At 34.5% G+C, this 22,539-nt stretch overlaps 2 protein-coding genes across 2 annotated transcripts in view; one reads left to right on the plus strand and one right to left on the minus strand.

Moving 5' to 3' along the window:
- The first annotated feature begins 1,477 nt into the window (after positions 1-1,477).
- The window catches only part of LOC136804649 (TATA element modulatory factor-like), a 44,558-nt gene continuing 23,496 nt past the window's right edge, over positions 1,478-22,539 (plus strand). Inside the window, exons 1-3 of the mRNA XM_067061253.1 lie at positions 1,478-1,663; positions 19,828-21,191; positions 22,189-22,292. Coding sequence (XP_066917354.1) covers positions 1,531-1,663; positions 19,828-21,191; positions 22,189-22,292 — 1,601 coding nt within the window. The 5' untranslated portion in view covers positions 1,478-1,530. The remainder of the gene's footprint in view (positions 1,664-19,827; positions 21,192-22,188; positions 22,293-22,539) is intronic.
- Positions 2,095-3,658, minus strand: LOC136804646 (5-hydroxytryptamine receptor 1F-like). Its single transcript, XM_067061252.1, has one exon. The coding sequence runs from the start codon at positions 3,424-3,426 to the stop codon at positions 2,329-2,331; it is 1,098 nt and encodes a 365-aa protein (XP_066917353.1). The 5' UTR covers positions 3,427-3,658; the 3' UTR covers positions 2,095-2,328.

Genomic DNA, 22,539 nt, shown 5'->3' on the forward strand with positions numbered 1-22,539 from the left:
TATATTTTTAATACGCTAAAACGTGTGTGTTTACAAAGTTTTGTAAAAAGTTTTAAGCTTGGTTTCCACTGTGTGATAACTTGTGATAGTGTGTGATAGTGTGTGACAAAAAACTTGAGATAAAATTTTGTTTAGTGGAAACGCATCTGCCATATCCGCTCGTAGAAAGAGGGAAAATTTGTAATAGCAAACTATGGAATTTGCTTTCTATTATATTTTTAACAAAGGAAAATTGAAATAACAAAGAAATGTGACGTAGAATACACCAGGTGTGTCGGGGCGCCTTTTGAACTTTCTTGTCACACGTTATCTCACACAATTTTCGTGTTCTTGGATTGAATGAAATTCATTTCAATCCAAGAACACACTATCACAGATAACGCGTGATAAAAACTCTTTTTAAACGTTTCCACGATGAGATAGAATTTTATTTTGAGATAGTGTGTTCCAGACAGGCTGTCTGTCACACATTATCACATGTTATCACACAGTGGAAACCAAGCTTTAGAAAATCTAACAAAGCTCCTCTACAAAGCCTCCTCTTCATTGCATTGAACTATCATGTTTTTGCACCTTATGCAGATATTCTACCACTGGACTAACTTTGAGACGCCAAGATACTATTTTCTATGTGCCTGGGTGCTGGATGGGTTAAAATCAACCTTCTTCGCAAATATGCCAACCTTCTTATTCAGATGCTCTTTAAAACTTTCTGTTTACAATATAGTGGCTCCCTATGACTTTCTAAACTTTTTAAAGTCTTTTAAAGTCACCCGCGAATGTCTTTCCAGGAAGGCTAGCCACGATGGCAAAACGGATCTAAAATATAATTCTTCTAAGCCATTTACTTAATTGTGGTTAAAAATTGCAATGCAATGTTATCTTTTTTCTCCTTTATTTTATCAACATTTTATTTATTAATCTTAATTTTAGTCAAAATCTTATCATCAATAGGCAGCTATCTTTCTTCCGTTAGAGTATTTTAGATGTATTGTGATTGGTTAAATTGGGACACATAGCGTGCGACGCTGCGCATACAGATAGTAATTATAAATACACGGTTAGACATGCAAAATATTCTGGTGTATATGAAACATCCCAACTTTATTTTTCCTTTGTGAGGGAGGGGTTATTTCAGTATGGGCCTTTCTGTTGATCTTCGGATCAAATTTGTATGTTCTCTTTTGAGGAACATTTATTGCATGAAAAACATTGGATTTTGATTTTGAGTATTTAGATTAATTACGAATTTCTACTACCATGGAGCTCTAAAACAAAGGCTGCGATGAATGTTTTTTTGTGAAACTTGCTCTGTCTACTTTTTTTGAGATACAGTGAAAATACTCATGTGAAGGGTTTTTTTAGCGGTACATACTATACTACATTAACTTCAGTCTTTGTTTTTAAGCTCGTCAAGTTTAGACTTTTATACGATTCTAATATCCTCTAATTAAAATATCATTATGTTATCTTTTTCAGTGTTTTTCAGAAAAATCAAATAATTTGTTATGAAATAAATTTGCAAACAAAATGAGTTGGTTTGACCCAGGTGCGTTATCAAAGTACTCATCATATGCAAAGACTGCATTGAAAACGGCGCAAAAGAATATTGATAAAGTTTTGGAAATCAATGATGAAACAGAAGATACCAGCACTGCTACTGGTAAGATTGAATTTTCATAAGTTTTTTTGCTTGCTTGCCGAGATTTACCACTCGCTACCTTTTAAAATGAACAAAAGTAACAAGAACATAACATATTGTATTGATTTGTATAAAGCTTTAATGGACCAAATAACACGCCCCTCTTTTCTAAATTAAATTTTTAACTTATGACCTTTGCATAGTTCTAATTCAAGAAGGAGTAAGATTGATTGGGATTGCCAAAAGCACTAAAAACGAGTACGTGCTAAATGAGAAAATCTTTTATATAGGCCCTGAAAGGTCTTTGTGGATGAGTGGGTGAGATTCTCAGCATTTCTTCATAAATTTTGATGGGAGACAGGGAAGGCTCATACTCTATATAATTTCTTGATCTGTAAGCTTACAGTTCCCAGGCAATGGCGGATTTAAGACAATCAAGTACGTGTGAAGGAGGCTCGTTAAGAGACCATGAAATTACAATTACAAATCTCTTCCTCTGATAAGTTCGACATGGTCTAAAACCACCTATGGTTGCAAAGCAATGACTTAAGACATTTGACACAATTAATCTCTGGTTAACAGAACTCTATCCCTTTGATGGTATAATAATACCTACAGCCTATAAATATATACATAACACATATTGATACGTCCAAAAGACTTGTTTTCTCCTCTAATACATGGTTTTAGTATTGATAATTCTGTTGTGCCGCTGAATAGTGCGATTTTGTGACATACGAATCACTTTCATGTTTTTTATGTCTTGCTTGTTTACGAAATTCCATACTCATCACGCAATAAATCACTGGTGCGGCCGTCGCGTCAAGAAATGCTAAAAACTTCATAAAGAAAGCTACGTACTGTTCCTCACGTGTCTCTTCCCAATGCTCAGGAAAACATTCTGGGCATGCGCGAAAAATGACGTAATAGATAACAGACGGTAACCATAGAAACAAGTATGATATACCGATGATGATGCATGTCCGTGTGATGGCGTATAGTTGTTCTCGTTCTTTGTCTTTTAAAGATGCCGTTCGCTGACAAGGCGGTGATTGAGAATGAGAGTTTGTTTCAAGGTTACCATTGTAAGGTACTAGGTTAGTTGAGGTACAAGTCCGTGATCTCTCTGTTCGATGTTGTATGATGTTGATTGAGGATAAAATGCGAAAATAGAAGATGATGACTAGACCGTATGGTAGAGCACAGTTTATGACAAGCATCAAAATTGTCCACAACTGTGATTGGTGGTAGTGACATTCGGGAGATAATTGAACTAAAGGAGATGATGTCATATTTTTGGAGACTGTTTTGTTGTATTGTATGAGCATGTTTTTCTTGCTATCTCCGTTGTCCTTGAACGGGATGAGACATAGCGCTATAACGTAGATCCATTTGAAAACCAACATGACTGCAATCCGTTTCTTAGTAACAATCTGACGGTACCGAAGAACAAAACATGTTGCTAGGAGACGATCAAGCGTTATGAGGAACACAGCCATGATTGCCGCGTAAAATGATACCATGTATGTGAATCGAAATCCGTCACAAACAATCTGTCGGTTACGGTATGACGTAATGTCGGTCTTTTTTGCGGCGTAAAAGGGGAAAACAATGAATCCTTGTAAAAAGTGAACGACCAGTAGGTTCAATATAAGGAGAGTTGAAGGTCGTTTCATTAGTGATCGTGATTTTGCAATTATTCCAATACACACCGAGTTGAGTATGATGGCACTGATGGATAGTAAGATGGTCAAAATGACACACATCAACATAAAATCATCCATGGTTGATTTGCGCCTGTGGTATTCCCTACTTTAAATTCTGTTGTAGTAGTGTTGAGAGGACAAAACAACGTTTTTCAATTAATGGAAAAAGTGATTTTCTTAAACTACTTCTTGTTCGATCGTATTTCAAAGAATTTGCACCAGAAGTTGTTAAAGGTGTGAAAATCTGTTCTTCTTTACACAACTCTTTATCTTTACATATATTTTATCGTTCTTTGATTTTCATTTTTATGTCTCTAAAAATGAGAGAAAGTATTGAAAATAGAGTGAAAGTAAAAATTCATCATAATTAAAGAAAATAACGGATCCTTAGATTTCGATCAAAAGCTCTCCCTTTGAATTGTTAAAAACCATGTCTTTATGATAATCCTAAGGTGGTGGAAAGGGTTTAAATCCTATCAAAAGAAAAACCTTTTCAAAAACCCTTTTTCATCCCATACTGTTTCAGCTGAAACATTTTTTCCCTCTATCCAAAGATTAAACCCAAATTTTTTTATAGAGTTAAAAAAATTTTCTTCTCTGTAGAGTATTCACTGATCTCTAACTACTTGACTGAATCGGGTTTCCCATATAAAAAACGAAACGTGTCCAGTTATAGAGCTGATTAATCTGTGATAATAGTAATCTTGTTTTCAATTCTGAGACTCGTGCGATTCGAATGTTTTGCAATTCGAACGTTCGAAAATCTAAGGTAAAATAGAAAGCAACATGGTGGACCATTCGACTTCAAAACTGGACACACTTTCACAGGAAATCTGTGCACGGGTAACCTATCTAGCTAGTGTGTACATGAATTATGACATTTGTGAACGTACTGTATTCTAACTATTATGATTTCATTTTATCTTAATTACACACGATGTAATTCTCATATGGCTATGCACAATCCAACTAAATTGAAATATTTTAGAATCCTCTCCAATTTTGTTCGGTAAGAAGATTTTCATAAGTAGAAACCAAAAATGTCACTATATTGTTCAAACCGTAGTAAAGACACCATTTTGAATCAACTCTCTGTATAGCTCAAGAACCTTTCGCATAGTTTGTCACTATATAGTTACATAACTTCTGCTAACATGGAAGCAAACGTTCGATTTGTGTAAAGAATGCCTTCTACAGAGTCGAACGTTGGCTTCCATGATGGTTTTAATTTAACAAAACATTAAAAGTCTAGCTAGAATATTTAAATTAGCTAGCTCGATATTCCATTTTCCTCGATTGGACTTTATTTGTGCTAGCCTTGTTACACAAATAATATTGTTTCGCTATTTGCTCGATTTTTGAAAGTTTGTTTGATCAACCTACAAAAAGGGATATTAAATGGCTCAAAGACCTCGGACTGAATATAACATGTTTTTTATAAGAACATCCGAATTTTTTGAAGCTTTGGATGTTCTTAACTTTTTGAGTTTTAAGCCCAAATATATACTAAAAATGTTATTCACCAGTCAACGTTTAGTAAGAATTTTTGTGCCATTCCCTAACAAATTGGATATTTTAGATTCTGCGAAGTCTTAACTTACCCTTAATATTTTTGCCACTGAAACATTATGCAATTATTAATTATGTTCTTATATAGTTTGAAAATATAAAAAATATATACACGAACATGCTTAAAACAACTCAACAAAGCTCACTAAAGTTCTTTCAAAGGTCTAGTACTAAACCAACCACAATCCAATCAATTTATGACTTTAGTAGATAACCCCATCTTTGCTATCATCCCATCCATTCATGCATAATTGACTTCGAAGAAGTTTTCTAAATAATATGTAGATATATCCATCGAGTTTAAAAGTGGAATCTCTTGCATGAAAAAATAGTCAAAATGCTTGACCTGTGGACGCCGGATTGAAAATAAGATCTATCACTAGATTTCGAAAATATGCTTCGTCAAAACAAGAACGTATACTTTTAAACTTTGAAAAGGAACAGTTTAAATGACTTAAATGACTTAATACAAAAGAGGAAATTGAATTTTTCTGTCATTCTAGAGAAAGGGGTACGTTATGTCACACTTATTGACAAAGTCTTTGATAATAATTTCTCCATAACAAATAATAAGAAAGATTGATTTTCAGTATTAGAACGTCAAAAACAAAAGCGTTAGATTCAATCTGTCATTTTAAATGTGGTGCAAATCTAAAGGATTCACTTTTTTCTTGCTTGAGAAAAGTTAAAGATTCCTCTCTAGCCTTTCGACCTTTAAATGGTTATATCTAATGGCATGTATACTGTATGCTTAGACTATATCAAAAAGTATGTTTAATTTGTTTTAAAATGTTCCACAAATAACTGGAAATGTTCTTTGCTATAATTGACTTTTTCCTTAAAAATATACAATAATGTCACGACTAGCACATCAAGACAACCACAATTTCTATTTACGCAAAGACACTCTTATTTCTTTATCTTTGAACATCACTAATTTTTTGCTTATGTTACCGTATAAACTTTTTTCATACTGCCAAGTTTACTACTACACGGATTTTTATAAGAACAAACTATATAAGAACATAAGGCTTCGATGGCCAAAATGTTAAGAATAAATTAAGAACATTTTAAGGCTTTCTGGCCTCTAAAGCATCCAATTTCTTAGGAATTTGGACAAAAATACTCATAATGGTGAAAATAAGAACATGTTAAGAACATTTTTAGGCTTAAAACCCAAAATGTTAAGAACACCCGAAGGCTTCAAAAATTTTGAATGTTCTAAAATAAAACTTGCAAGGTAGCCTACTATGGTAGACGACTTATTCAGATGTAACAGGATAATAAGAGGGACAGCTTGTTGTATAAACTGATACTATCCCATAACAATTATCATATTATCATATAACACGCCTATTATAAACGACTCCAGTCTACTACTAAGGACTAAAGCTTAAAGTCATAATTATATTATATATCAAAAGATATTTTGTGAAAATCAAATCTGAATCAAACCTACTGCAATATCACTTCTCCTCTAACCCTTTCCCTTCCACCCAACAATAAACTTTTTTCCATCATGGCCTCTTTTCATCCCTCTCTGTTTTCTCTCTTGACACACCAATAACCAGCTCTTGTATTTCTGGAGTCTTTAAATGACAAAACACTCTATTAGATATACTTTTAGTAGAGTGTTTTCTTTTCGATTGATACAGTGTTTACTTTCGAATGACGTTTTGATTTGAATTGATGCTACGATACTTGTGACGTTTTGTTATGAAGATTGATTAAAATCTTAATCATTTTTGAAACGCTTACAAAAATTAGATTGAAAAGGGTTGTCTTCCCAATTTAGGGTCTTTACCCGATATTTTTGCTCTGTAAATCGAGAGAAGCTTGGAAAAGTTAATATACGATTTTCAATTAACACCAAAATTATAAGCACGACATAAAGCATTCAAAAATTATTTTTTACTATAGCTGACAGTTTATGACATAATTTTATTTTCATTTGAAATAAAAAATTTGTCTGTTTTAAGTACTCTTTCTACCTAGCATTGATGTCTGGTAGATCACACACATAAAAGCTACGAGAAGTGACGCATCGAAGTTGAGCAAGACTCTGAGGTCACTGTATGACCAAATTTCTGCAGTTTTTAGATTCACTTAACCATACATCATAGATATCAATTATTCATTGAATGATTTGCTTAAAGAATTTTTCCAAATCTTCGCCCATTCAACATTGAAGAAACTTCCCTAATAACAAAGCGCTACCGAAATGTCGTCATTATTGTCATGTCAGATTAATTCCTGGAACTACGACCCTCAAAAATCAATCACTGCCAAAGTTATCGGATTCATAGCCTCAAAATCTAAAAAACTATACTTCACCTAATCATGTACTCTGTAAAATTTCTCATAAAGTATCTCAAAACAGGTCCAAGGACCATAGCTTTGAAATGTTAGAGCTGAACTTCCCTTGTCATTTATTTATTTGTTTGTTTGGAGGTTTACAAAACAAATTGTCTCAACCCGTTATACTTGTTTGTATCTAGTAAACATATTAACACTAACTTGATGAGCGCTAAGTAAACTGAAAGATGATAACCGTTAGGTCAGGACCCCACAATGACGCGACTATTACGTCAAGTGTAGTTTGTCGTCATCCATTTGGACGAGATGGCCAAATTTTCCGTGTCCAAAACTAACATTTTACTGATGATTATTGCTGATTCGTCTTATCAATATGTCATTCCGAAGGCAATCCACTCTTTACAATAACTACAATAATAACTATTGTGCATGTTTTAATAAGAACCGCAAACTATGTAAGAACAATTCTTCCAAAGTCAAAATATTTAAGAACAAGCCAAAAACGTTTTTAAAGACATAACGGGCTCAGAAACACCCAATTTTTTAGGACATTGCACAAAATTACTGTTAAACAATATGATGGTGAAAATATTTAAGAAAATTTTCAGGCTTAAAACTCAATAGGTTAAGAACATCTAAAGGCTTCAAAAACTTTGGATGTTCTTACAAAAAAACATGTCTAGTAATCTTACGGAATGAAATAGAAGCTGTGCTAGAAAGAAAACATGGACTGTGTAGGGTTCTGTGCCATCACGATCGCAAATCTCAAAAATCACAACCAAAATTATGTGAAGCTGATTTTTTTTTTCTGTAGACATATCCTTGCCATCTCCTAGGGGCTTGATTTTGATTGATTTTACTTATTTGAGCGCTAAGTAAACTGAAAGATGATAACTGTTAGATTAGGACCTACACAATGACTCGTTTGTTACGTCATCTGTAGTTTGTCGTCAAGATGGCCAAATTTTCCGTGTCCAAAACTAACATTTTACTGATGATTGCTGATTAGTCTTATCGATACGTCATTTGGAAGGCAATTGACTCTCTACAACCAGAAAGAACTATTGTGCATATTTATTATAAGAACCAACTAGATAAGAACAAGTCTTCCAAAGTCAAAATATTTAAAAAGAACAAGCTAAGGACATTTTCAAAGGCTTAACGGACTCATAAACACCCGATTTCTTAGGACATTGCACAAAAATACTCACAATATGGTGAAAAATATTTAAGAACATTTTCAGGCTTAAAACTCAAAAGGTTAAGAACATCCAAAGGCTTCAAAAAATTTTGGATTTTCTTACAAAAAAAAAAGTGTAGTAGGATTATGGAAAGAGATAGAAGCTGTGCTAAAAAGAAAACATGGACAGTGTAGGTTTGTCGCGAATCTTAAAAACTACGACCAAAATAATGTGCAAATCTTCAAGAAACTGATTTCTGTTGTTTAGTAAACATTTCCTTGCCATCCGCTAGGGATTTACTATAGGCTGGCAGTTTTGAGATTAAAAGTCTGCGAATTCTGAGTTCTAAAGCCAGTGTGTCGATCATTGTGAATATGTCCTTTGGCTAAAGATTGAAATATTTACCTTAAGGGAAGAATTTTCCGTGGGAAGTAATTTTTGCGGAATTTTCGCGTTTCACAGCTCAAAATTCGCGGAATTTAATTTCGTGGTTGAGAGAACTTTTTGTTTACAATATGGCGTATTTTGCCCTAAAAAAAACAATTTTAAAGGTGAGTTTTTGAATCCTGAGAACATTCGTGTTTCGTGGATTTGTTAAAAAACCGCAAAATTAAATTCCGCAAAAATTTCTTCCCTTATAAAGGTATACAAAAGTCCCTTGCTGCTTCCTCTATTGAAGCCTTTACCTTCTTCTCCCTTTACAACTTTTCCAAAATTCTAAACATAAAATTTATGAGAATATTTCTCCTTCATGTCAGTATATTTAATCTCATTTTCTCTGCAATCAGGATGTTTTCATGTCTGATTCATACCTATTTTATAAGATATATGATTTCGTGAAATTCCTTACTCTACCATGCTGTGTTTCAAGTATTGGCTGCTAGCAAACTATATTTTCATTATAATTTATAATAAAAACAGCTTTCTCGAACATTTTTTAAATATGCTGTTCTGAAACAAATTTTCTTCAAATCTTTGACCCCTAAAGCCAGAATTCCAAGGTTCAGTATTTCTCTTTTTAAATTTTATAATTTTTTTTGACGATTTTGAGCCTCCCTGTTCTTATAAAATTTAAAATTTTTTTTGTAAACAAACACAGGAAAAAATAATCAAATACCAAGGTTCGGGAAATATATGAATACATATGTGGAAAATGCTATATTTACTTAACTGATCACTAACTAGGGATCGTGCTAACTGTCCCTAGGTTGGGATTCGGGATATCATATCACTAACACATTATCCGGATGGAGATTAACGGTAAACATGATCTGGATGTTTGTTTTAACTAACTGGTGAAATTGAAATTTCACCATCAAGAAAATGATATTCCCGAATTTTTAAAATAAAGACCAGTTTGTGTATCTGCTGAAAACATCATTCACGAATTAAATCCTGATTTTTAGAAAGCAAAAAGGAGGAGTAAATCAGATCTTCCTGACGGAGCTCCAAAGCCAAAATTCTCTTGTCTTCAACGTAGTTATTTAGGTAGATGCTTGTTGTTCTCTTTAGACAGAGTTCTAAAGCTGAGATTCTGTTGTGTTCAACGCAGTTATGCTTGTTTTCTTTATACTTTCCCCTCTTGTGTTCAATGTTGTTATAAAATTGTTGGTCTCTTTTATGCTTTCCCTATATCGATGTTGTATCAGATCACAGTAGGCTCACAGTATCTTATCCTTTGCATACAGTAGTTTGTACTGTTTCTGTCTAAAAATACATTTGTATAACAACTGCAAGTAAGCTAAAGGGCATGGTTTTTTTCATAAGAACCAGAAAATTTAGGCTCAGACTAGTATGTTCTTAATTTTTGAAATTTTTGAAGCTTAAATGTTCAAACGATGCTCATTAACACGCTTAGTTTCTTTACTTAAAAAAAACTTAAAAACTGGGTTTGAAATCAGTGCTTTCTAAGTAATCTCTGAAATAATATAATAAAGCTTGTTCTTAATTTGTTCTTAGGGTTCTTTTATTCTTAGGTTTCGGTCAATTTTCATCCTCTTGTTCTTATGAAATTGTTCTTTAAAAAAAAAGTGTAATGAAAACAACGAACTCAAAAATGGTATTTCCTAAGGATAAATTCGTGAAAATACTGACCCCTCTGAAATTTGTGTTCTATAACACGTTATGTAGCGTTAAAACAGCTACAAAATGTAACATCGAATTTCAATCTTAATGGGATAATCAAAGAGTCTGAGATATTTGGCCTACAGGTCTTGGTGAAAACCTCCAAGTAATTTCGCTTAGTTAATGGGCTCTTACACGGCTCTTTTAAGATGAAAATTATATTCGTTTTTAACTTGAGGTCAAAAAATTGAATATCCCGAATTTGGAAATAGATAAAAGCCAACAATTTTAAAAATATTACTCAGGACAGTAGAAGGGATTCATACGCCAAATATCCCAAACCACCTGATTATCTCTTTAACTATTTAACGATTCTTTTTTAGTTGAGTAGGTTGAAAACCACAAATGAATTATGATTGGAATTTAGCTATATACCCAAGTTTATATATGCTCTCATGAACATATAAACGACTTGACCTTTTGTAGAGAACACTGCTAGCTTCGTTGCCGCATCGTTAAAATCATAAAATGAAAAAATAAATTTTGAAGCTACGCCTCTTGGTAATACCTAGACTAGAGTCTACTTTTGGCTGAACTTTGCTTTTTGATAATTTTTTATGACGCTGAGTCCAGTAAAGTAGACTAGGAGCATTTGGCGAGGTCGCCATTTTGAAAAAAAATGTTAAAAATCCAAATAACAATAAAACTACTTGGAGTTGAAAGATATAATCAAAAATGAGAAACAAACATCAATAACAGATTTGCAACCCCTTATTCTCAAATAAAAACATTGGTTCATACTATTTTTACCTTCCAAAAACAACTTAAATCTAGCGGACTGTTTTACAGTCCGCCTAAGCAAAAGCATATTACCATATACTACCGGGCCACTTAATCGCGCCATCCAGTCTATAAAAAAAGCTTTAAGTGGACCCCGGGCTAGGTAATACCATACTAACAATGTCAAAACTTCGACGAAAGTCTCTATTGTTCCACCGCAATTTGAATGACGGATTAAATCTAGCACCGTCTTTGTTTTCACACGGCATATTTTTCGAAATCTGGCAATATGTTTTACTTTCAATCTGTGTGTGAAAACCACACATGTCGCGCGTTTAGGATGGGAAGATAAGTGGCTTCATTTCCCGGATCCAAGAGTCTCATATCTAGCCATTCGGCTTGGAAGTCAATGGTTCTATTCTTCTCAAATCTTTTATCTATATCATAATGAAGATAGCAGAGGTAAAATCATCGCCAGCTTATCTAAACTCTGACTAATATTATGATAGAAGAAGAAATGTTTTAAGAGGGTTGGGAATATTTACGAATATATAGGGGTAGAGCTTTTAGGGCGAGGGGGCTTAAACAAGAAAAAAGAAGATAACTAACAATTTGGTTAAAATATGTATATCATATTCAATATTACTGTGACGAAGGGAAGTTAGGCGATTGGGGTCACCCTTTAGTTATTGAGGGGACCTCTCAGATCACTTAACTGTTCCTTCGATCAGGGTATCCCTTATTGGGGATAAGTCTATGGACACGTAGTAAAGGTACGCTAATAGATTTAAATCAACATCAATTCTGTTTCTCCAATTAAGCAATAAATATCAAATAAGCGTAACATAAATAATATCAAATAAATTAGTAACTCTGGCATATAATTAACGATAGTCTCTGTTCAAGTCCTTCTCCTTCAAGTTCTCCTTTTCAAGTCCTTTTCCTTTGAGCTCTTCTTTCGAAGTCCTCTTCCTTCGAGCCCTTCCTTCCAAGTCCTTGATCTCTTTCCTTTTATCGCTCATGTTTGCTCGCCCTATTCAGGGGTCTGGGCTCGAGGGCCTGAGCCCCACTCTATTGATTTCTATTCATCTTTCAGTTCATTAATAACGTGTTGGCTCAGTCCCAGTCTCTGTTTGCATTATTCATCAATGATTAGTTTAATAGCTTCACATTACTTTAAGAATTTTGTATTTGCTAACAAAATTTCGATGTTAATGGTAAGATATCGTCTGATGTGCAAATCAAGATATCTTAAAGATAGGCGGTGTGTATATTAGAGGTGAGTCATAAAAATGGGCAGTGGCTCAGACCCCTTTGTACACTATGTTGCTGTGTTTTATAATGATTCTCTGATCTTTTTTTACGAAGCAATCTATTTACAATGAATACCAATGACTGACTACCTGATTTGTTTTGTTTTTTCCCGGTTTATTTATGTACAATTACCATATATTTACAATTAATAATTTAATGATATTTTAAATCAGGTCACAATTCACCAGTTTATTAAAATATGTCTAGTAGAACCCGTGACAGCTGTTTGTCATATGATAAACTATTTTCAGTAAAATTCTTTAACCCTTTAACGCAGTATCGAAGATTATAGAATCTGATTTTTCATTCATACTCCGAACTATCGTGTAAATAAAGTACCATACTTGTTGTTCTTCAAACGTGATATAATCTTCAGTTCGACCGAAAAGTCCAATCAAATCTAACATGTTTCTCCAATGGGCCATTCCATTTTATATCCATCCAGGGGGATGGACGAACGTTTCAAGGGGGTAATCTGAGAAAAATTTCTAGGGGGTGTTTTTCATTTTTCCAGTGGCTAAGAACTTATTTTAAAATTTCCAGGGGGTTTCAGACTGATTTGTTCGTCCTCACTTAAAAGGTAGCATGGTAAATTTTCCAAGGGTTTTTCTATTTTAATTTTGGTATTTTCCAGGGGGGTTCACACATTTCAAAGAATCTTTTTTTGACTTGAGAAAGTTCGTCCACCGTGGAATTATAATGGAACAGCCCAATTTAGTACATGACTCTAAACAAAATGCAGCTAACTTGTGACATCATTCTTTGAAAAAGGACAACTGTTTTAACTGGCATAAGGGTTTGCTGCTCCAGTATAACAATCCATTTGACCGGCATCTTTACTCGAGGATGTGTTTTCCTCAGGTACACGCGAAGCGGTCGCGCGACAACAAAATTCTGTTAAATAACACCATTTAAAGCGTTTATTAGCCTCATTCCGAAACTCTTGATGATAAAAGCAATAAATCAACGGTGCGGCTAGTGCATCTAGAAATGCAACGTATTTTACTAAAAATCCAATGTACATTTCTGCAGTCGAGTCGAAATAATCGGACGCGAAACAACCTTTCGGACAAAAGTGTAATATGGTGTAATAAAGAACAGATGGTAGCCATAACATTAAGTATACTATTGATAATATAAGGGATAAATTTGTTATGGTTTTATTTTTCTTGACTTCTTCCGTGACTCGAAGGCTACTAACGGTCGTGGTTGTATCACTACGTGCTCTTTCCGGGTACGTCAGCGTCTGGCTCCGTGACCGTGTCTCGATATTGTAAATCTGCCGTATAATACATTGGTAACTTAATACAATCAAACCGTAAGGTAATACGCAATTGACAAGTAACATCAAAGTTGTCCATAGTTTTGTCTGCTTGTAGTAACATTTTGGTGCCTTGTATACAACATAAGTTGTATTACTCGTTATGTTTTGAACTGTAATAGCTTTAGGCTGGCTGCCTCCATTGAAAGGTAATATACACAGGAAAATGGTGTATATCCAGATAACAAATATAGCTAACAAAATTCGTCTTTTGCATACGATTTCTTTGTATTTCATGACTAGAAAAGTCGCGATTGCCCGATCAGCTGTTATGAGAGTGACGCTCAAGACAGCTAGGTAAAAAGTCAACATGTATGTGAAGCGAAATCCGTCGCACGCTAGCCTAGAAGCAGGCTCTCCTTTCTTAGCGGCGTAAAATGGAAAGACAATGATCGATTGTAAGAGGTGAATTATAAGCAGGTTGAGTAAAAGGAGCGTGGATGGTCTTTTGAGCAATGACCTTGAGCGGATGATGACGTAAATACAAAACGTGTTTATCGCCATAGCAACGATTGAGAGTATAACCAATAATGCGATGATGACTGTTTCGAACATGGTTGACTTTTCTGGTTTTGCTTCGTATTGTTGTTGTTTTAATTTTTTTGATATCTGGAAAGAAATACAGAGAAATTAGGAAATAGTGGCTTCTTTTATGTTGCTCCTAATAAAATACCTAAAAAAGTCATCACGTCACCTGAGTGTATCATGCATACGTAAAGCAGCGTAGTACATGGCCTCTACGGCGACGAGTTTTGAAAATCCCGTAGACATTGGATCTGTTTACAGATAAACAGTTGCTTAGACAAGAGGCGTGCTTGTGTGGTAGAGGAACAGATTTTTATGGCTAATAAGTAATTATCTTTCATACATCGAATTTTACTTGCTTAGCTATAAATATATGCTATCTTACACCGATTGTTAGACCCTTTTTGCCAAACTCCTGCTGCACACTATACTAAGTACTCTTCCAACTATCAATCGCTAACTCTCCTAACAGTAGACATAACTTACCACAACTAAAGTTTAAGATAAGAACCTTCTAAACTTTCTATGTTTTCTGAACCATAAACAACTCGATTGCTATATATCTTCATCACGTTGACGACCTTTTTTTCAAATATGCCTACTCTCAAGAAAACTCTAATTTTCGGAACATCAAACAAACTGAAAATACAGCTCGCTTTATCCTCAGCCATTATTGTAAAGTTCAATTTTTTATATACGGTCATAACCTCTTATCATCAGCATTATCAACTCATAAACTTTACAAAAATATTCAAGAAACTCCAAAAGTCAAAGGAACTTTCTATATTCTCCCTTTTAATTGTGTTGTTTTTATTCCTTTGATCATTTTTTACACCAAAAGTCGCATCCTCGAAATTAAGGAAATAAAGGCTCCTTTTATATTGCTCCTAATAAAATAGCAAAGCGAGTTATCATGTCGTTGGGGTGCCACGCATGACAGACTTAATCTGCACCAGGTTTTAGCGTAGTACAGTATCTTTGCGGCAATTAATTTCGATAATTCCGTAGATATTGGGTCTGTTTACTGACAAAAAGTAACGTACCCAAGAGGCGCAAAATTTTCTCGATTGAGCAGATTTTTATGCCTATTGCTTTTCACGCTTCGAATTTGAACTACTTAGCCAAAAAAATATGTATTCTGCTGCACACTATACTAAATATTCTTCCAACTATCAATCGGTATCTCTTCTAACTGCTTTTTCTTTTCAAAAAGTAGACCTTATAAAGTGCCAAGACTTATGTTTTAGATGAGAAACTTCTAAATATGTGTTAAACTAAACTTTCATGTTTTCTAAACCACAAACAACTCGATTGCTATGTACCTTCATCGCGTTGACGACCTTTTTTTCAAATATGCCTACTTTCAAGAAAACTCTAATTTTCGGAAAATCAAACAAACTAAAAATTAAGTTCGCTTTATCATCAAACAAACTAAAAATGAAGCTCGCTTTATCATCAACCATCATTGTAAAGTTCAATTTTTGATATACAGTCATAACCTCTTATCATCAGCATTATCAACTCATAACCTTTACAAAAATATTCAAGAAACTCAAAAAGTCAAAGGAACTTTCGGGAATTCTATGTATAATCTCCCTTTTAATTGTGTTGTTTTTATTCCTTTGATCATTTTTTACACCAGCAGTCACATCCTCGTCCTTTAATAGTTACTATATCCTGGTCGTATATTAGTTCGACACGAAATGGATACTATGTAGAGTAGCTTATTATTCAAAATGAATTTTCCTGCTTTATTTTATGTATATTTCGTTTCGTTTCGTATTTGTCTCTAGACCTAAACTAGTTATGATCCACGTCCAACCATTCCAGTGGGTTTTCTAAACTTGTATTATGATAACCTCTTTCTTGCTACCATTATATATTGTATTTCTCTCTGGTATTTTCATGTTTTTGGCACGCACGTTTTAAATGCAATAGAAAGGAAGAAAAAGATAACTTAACCTCCAAGACTTTAAATATTATTGTGAACGATTAAAATACTGCTCAAAGCTTATTGATAAACATTATCCTTGACACCAAATGTCAAATACCTTCCTTCATATTTGATAATTTTTTGATTATTACGATTTCGATTACTTTGCTCTCAAATCAGGTTAAAAATTTTCAACTTTGATAATTTTTTGACGCACATAATTTGATTACGTTACTCTCAAAATCAAGTTAAAATACTGTAAAAATTTCCAGTAGTTTCTTAATAACCCTTCTTGACCTTTTAAAACGTCTTGTCATGGGTTTTCCAGATCTATAACGAGAATTTGATGTAAGGAATGGGGAAGATTACATTACTCTGCTCAGCACAGCCATCTTCAACATTTGACGACGTCCCCTTTTTTAAGCTTATGAATAGTGAAAGTAATTATACCAAGAGAACAATAAGGTTAGCTGATTACGAATCTACCTCCAACCTCGTTCCCAGTGTATTGGCTTTTTTATGTATACTGCTAGCGCCAGATAATACTGCCCATCTATGACGTAATAAAGCCAGTGATACACGGGCACGAAGTTGTCTATCCTTTCGGTTCAAGATAAATGTTATTTGGTCAACGATGGCTTTCATCATTCTTCCAAATGGTTCTGAACTTACATTATGGTTCACTTTTCTCTTCAATTCATTTGTTTATTGTGACCATCGCCTTGAGCGAAATTGCAAATGTTTGAGAAAACGTAAAAATACCCTCCTATTTAATTAATCTTTTCTAATCTTATCATTGTATACAACAATTAAAACTCAGCGAAACTTGAGTATTTTCCTTAAGTTATATCAGCTAATTTCTAATTTCAACTAATTAGCACTTTGATATCAACTGCGGAAGATGGTCTAGTTTCTTTTAATCGCGTGAATCTCGATAAGGTTTCATCCATTGTAATTAGTTAAGTTTGACACTCTACACAAATTTTGTCCTCTGCACAGATTTTGTCCGAAATGTGCTGTTTTCGTTTGTCTTATACGCGGTATTGAAGAGTGTGATTAACGATTAATTGCTCTCTACAGGATGCAAACAACGATTTATTGCTCTCTTTGAAGGCGCGCTAAATAAGAAAAAAAAACTCATCGTGCGATTATAAAGTAAAACCGCCCAACCTCCCAATCAAAGGAAAAAAAATGTCAAAAACTATTCCTGAATTTCATCCCCATAGGAGAACTAAACTTTACTCTCAATATTCCCATAGAAATGATACATTAAAATGAATGAAATTTTATACTCGATATCTGATATTTACGCAAGGGATTTTGGATAGTAGGAACTCATATTATTTACAAAAACGCATTATAATTATATTCTGATTTAACTTGAAAGTCAGCATCAGTATTGCTAACCGGCAATGCTCTTTGGAAAGAATAAGAATTGGAAAACCTCCTTACTTTCAGACCTATTAATATTAGACTGAACGAGTGACCTTTATGCTACTCACTAAAACTTTCAAGCTAGACAAAAAATATTGTCCCTCCATCTACTATAGGCCATCTCACAGTCGAAATGAATCTTGGGTAATCAAGACTGATTGCGCTCTAGTAAAGACTTCCGGTTGGCTAGACGCAAAAGTCTTCAAAATTTTGAATCAATAGTAAATCGTTATTAGCGCGCAGTTATCCTGATTACCCACTATGCTTTGCGACTGTGAAATGGACTATAGTCAACCAGATATTACCCAGATACGTGGTATTCAAAACTATCGAAAACTTTAAAGTAGACCTTCACCTATACATCATTATACAGCTCAGAGTTTAAACTCTAAAGCTCTTACTGAATGAAGTTGTCTGCACATTTTTAGGCCAAGAACAACAGAATTGAAAATTTTTATGAACAGCCAAAAAAAGATTAAACTTGAAATTAAAACCGCATATTCAAAGAAATTCGAGTAGCTGACAAAATTTGTTATTTTTTATCGTAATATACCGACCGTCCCTATAAAATTGACTTGACTCCAATTTGGACGTATTTCAAATGTCATTTAAATGTTTTTCCAGGGTTTGTAGAAAATGACAAGCTTTCATCGGCGCTATGTGATATTCCGTACTCCACTGCCAAAATTCGAAATTCGTTTTTAATTTCCTTTGATTGACTTTTTAGAATTATGAATTTTCCCTCTTAATATTTACTCGATAGATTTTGTTCATAATCAAGGGTCTAATCAAAATCTAACTTGGAAGTGTTTGTTTTCAGAGTTTTTTAATCCGTGAGTTTTTCTTTATGGCTTGGTAATCTGTATTATACAACCCCCCTTGATCTCCTGTCAAGTGCAATAATCACTATTCACCTTTACACCGAAACAATAGCTAGTTTACGTATTTGCATTTTTGAGGACGGTGGAGTGACTTAAGCGAATTCGAAAATGAGTTTTGACGCGTGAAATCGAGGACGTTAAAAGTGCTTGTTTACCGTCATATGTTTTAAGTGGCATGCTCCGAAAAATTCAATACCTTTTAGGCAGTTGATGAATTGTTTCCACGAAGGGCCAGTTTTTTTGCGTCATTTTTAAGAACTCCTTATTCCAATGTCAAGTGTGATTAGTTCGACTAAATAAAGGAACCTCAAATCGTGACTGTAGAAGAGGCCTAATTACCAAACTTTTTGAAGAGTCCCACTTTTTTTCAATATTAAGATCTGATTCACTGGAATATAAGTTTTAACAATAAGTGTCCTAACGAAGACGGTAATGGTTTTAAATCTGTTTAAAACACTGAAACTTAGGGCTTTTTGAAAGCGTTATAGTATAAAATCATGGCTGCGATTAGTCTACTATTTCGCGAAACACTATTTTGTAGACTTTGGACTATTACGTAAAAGGAATGTATAAATACCTTTCTCCAAAGTCTCTCACGAACATATCTCAAGTTACAAGTGTTACGCGCGCGAATACATTTTCAAGGAGCACTATTTTTAACTCCAATTTTCACCCTATTGTCACTCAATGTGTCAAAAACATTATCGAATAATAATGTACATACCATGTCGCAGTGAAAAACTTAATAGACTTATTGAGCCATTCCATTTTCCCTACATGGGGTGACAGAGGGCTTCAATACAAGACATTTCAGAGGGTCTGAGGAAATTTGTTCAACTTTTTTAGGGGATTTGATTTGATTTATTTTTTCCCCAGGGATTGGATGATCACAGGATCACCTTGAAGATTTTTTCGCAGGGCAAAGAATCCCTTTTTTCATGGTTTTATTTTTGCAAACTGCAAATATTTGTCATTTTTTCAGAGAACATCTGCACAATTTCTTTAATTTTGGCTTATAGTCTGATAAATTAGTTCCAATTCGACGCAAAACTCACTAGAGGTTTTTGGTGCCAGACAATTAAACAGTGTTGTAATGGACAATAACATCGTCTAGTATTGATATTGAAAATTTTAAATATCTTTTTCCTTTTCTTCTTCCAGCTTCATCCATCACAAAGGTCATCACTGGACCCAACGATATCCGATCTAAGCATGATGGCATCACAGAACAAGAAACTACAGTCAAACCGGCAGACCATAAACGCTCTTCTAGCCGTTCACCGAGTCGTCAAACTTCAGTTTCAAGCGACGCGGAACAAAGCTCTTCGTCTGGTCTTGGGGATGGCTTCTTCTCTTCGTTCTTAAATTCATCTACACCGAAACGGAGTTCGCCTGCCTCATCACCGAAAACTAAGACTCGATCCACTAAATCTTCTACCGATCAAAGTACAACAGATATCGTAACGCCTGATAAAGCCTCCTCTACACAACTGGAAGATGATTTCCAAACACCACCTAGTGACGTAAAAAGTACGGAAACCCTGTTCACACCAAGCGAAAATATAACACATATATCTAAAGATCAATCAACTGATGAGTTTTTCACGCCCATCAAAAAGTCACATAATACCCTTTCTACACGAACCTTGAATTTAAAGGAAGATTCTCTTTCAGATACTAAAGACCTATCTACACTAGATAAAGATGAATCTTTGATAGATACTCCAGTTAAAGTGGTTGACGACAAAAGTAAAGACTTCATTGAGTCTTCTCCAAATGGAACGAAAGACAATGAAACAATTGATACAAATGATATCGACTCAATAGATCAAACAGAGAAAAATGGATCTGACCAGACCGAAAATGAAACTAATGTTGTTACTGATGTCGATGTTGATATCGATTCCAAAAGAACGGTTGAAAGTTTTGATCCAATAACAGAGAATACTAAAAAATCAATAGAAGAAAGAAATAGAAACTTTGATTCCACTGCTGAAAGCTCTGGTGATTTTCTTGAGAACATTGCGAAAGAGAATTTGAATAATTCGACTACTAATGTTCCATTAGAAACTGGTGATTCAGGATACGTTGAAACTCCACCATTAAAGAAGGTTGTTGAATATGAATCAGATAATGAAATCGAGGAATCAAACCTCATTAACGAGACTACGGCAAATTCAGATAATGCTATCGAGGAATCACATTTTAATAATGAACTTGCGGTAAATGAGAAACTCGAAGTTGGACATATTTTAGCTAATTGTGCTGATGAGCCAGATTCTATTGGCAATTTTGTGGACATTGAAAAAATTAGTGAAAGTATTGATACTGAACATGCTTTGGAAGAGGATACAGGGGTAGCCGATAAGGGGTTTGATACGGTAGATAGAACTTTTAAAACGGAACCTGTTGATAGCATGGTGAAGGAATATTCCAACGAAGTAGATTTAACGAAAGAAGAAGATCTCGAAGAGTCTGTAGCACCACATGATTTGATAGCTGATGGGACGTCTCATCTAGAACAGGTATTTTTACTGTGGTAACTTTCCTATTAATTATCTCTTCTCATTGGCGGATTTAAGACAATAGAGCAAGTACGTCGGAAACATGCGAAGAAGTGCAACGCTCGTTAAAAAAATGAAATTACAATTACAAATCTCTTCATCTAATAAGTTCGACAGGGTCTAAAACCGCCTATGCTCTTTAGCTGAGAATCTTTAGCAAGTGTTATCTATATGGAAGGAAGCCCGGGCAGGAACATATAAAAGATTTAATTTGACTATAGACTTTGGATGTTCTGGAAGAGTTTGGTACAGGCCACATATACCGTTGATTTTCGCCCATTCGAACTCGAACGAGAAATATAATTTATTCAAACTACATGCAGAGAGATTCGACTTGTAGAAAAAGAATAGCGAGATTATGTATCTGGAATTCTCTACGGCTACGGCTAAAGTGGCGAGGGAAATGGCGAGTAAGGCAAGTAATGGCGGGTGAAAGCAAGTTCGATATTTGACGTACGACATTATGTCGACTTTGCTTATACGGTGTTTTGGTGTTTTTCCCGTACAGAGCAAAGTAGACAACGACATGTCGCCTTTGGTGACGACCCGTACGGTCAGCCCCGCAACCGTAGCCGTAGAATATCTCCGATACATAATCTCGCTAATGTTTCTTCTTGACGGGAACTGAAAGTTTGTTCGAATTATGGAAATATTTGAAAAATAGAAGATCGAATTAGCAAGTCCTCTGTACTCCTAGTTGAAACTTAGATCAGATTTCTATCGCTATTAGTGCTCCGCTGGCACACAACGTTATTTCAACGTTCATCTAACGCTATATGAACGTTGCGAACATTAGAGAAACGTTGAAACAACGTTGTGTGCCAGCTGGGTGTATTCAATGTATTTGGCTTTAAAAGGTATCGGACATATACTCTTTAGTATTTAATAAGATGCGAAATCTAGTGACTGAGCTACCGCCATCTTTGAATAATCATAATTGATACCCTTTCATTTCCAGGAATTCAGACGTGCACAAAGTCTTTTGGAAACACGCGAGGAACAACTCGTGGAATACAGCAAACAAAACATTAGCTATCAAGAGTCCATCGCTGTTTATCGAAAGTAAGTCTTCTCAACTCGGTCCCAGTCTTTTATTTTGCCAATGCGCTTTCTAGGCTAGATGAATAAGTTTTAAAATTTACGCGTATAGTTGTTTTGGAATAGTCCTAAACATGGCGACTGCAATTATGTTGAAAAATTATGCGACCATGTCAATGAAAAATAAGGGTGAGCTTGCGTTTTGAAAAAATACTTCACAAATTGGTCATTTGAAGTGATAGAGATGACGTGTTCTTTAGAAAAAAAGAGT

This window comes from Clytia hemisphaerica, unplaced genomic scaffold (genome assembly GCF_902728285.1).
Source record: "Clytia hemisphaerica strain Z4C2 unplaced genomic scaffold, Clytia hemisphaerica genome assembly, whole genome shotgun sequence".
Lineage (NCBI taxonomy): Eukaryota > Metazoa > Cnidaria > Hydrozoa > Leptothecata > Clytiidae > Clytia > Clytia hemisphaerica.

Excerpts from the sequence above, each read along its gene's own strand:
- LOC136804646 (XM_067061252.1), bottom strand. The coding sequence starts at position 3,426 with ATGGATGATTTTATGTTGATGTGTGTCATTTTGACCATCTTACTATCC.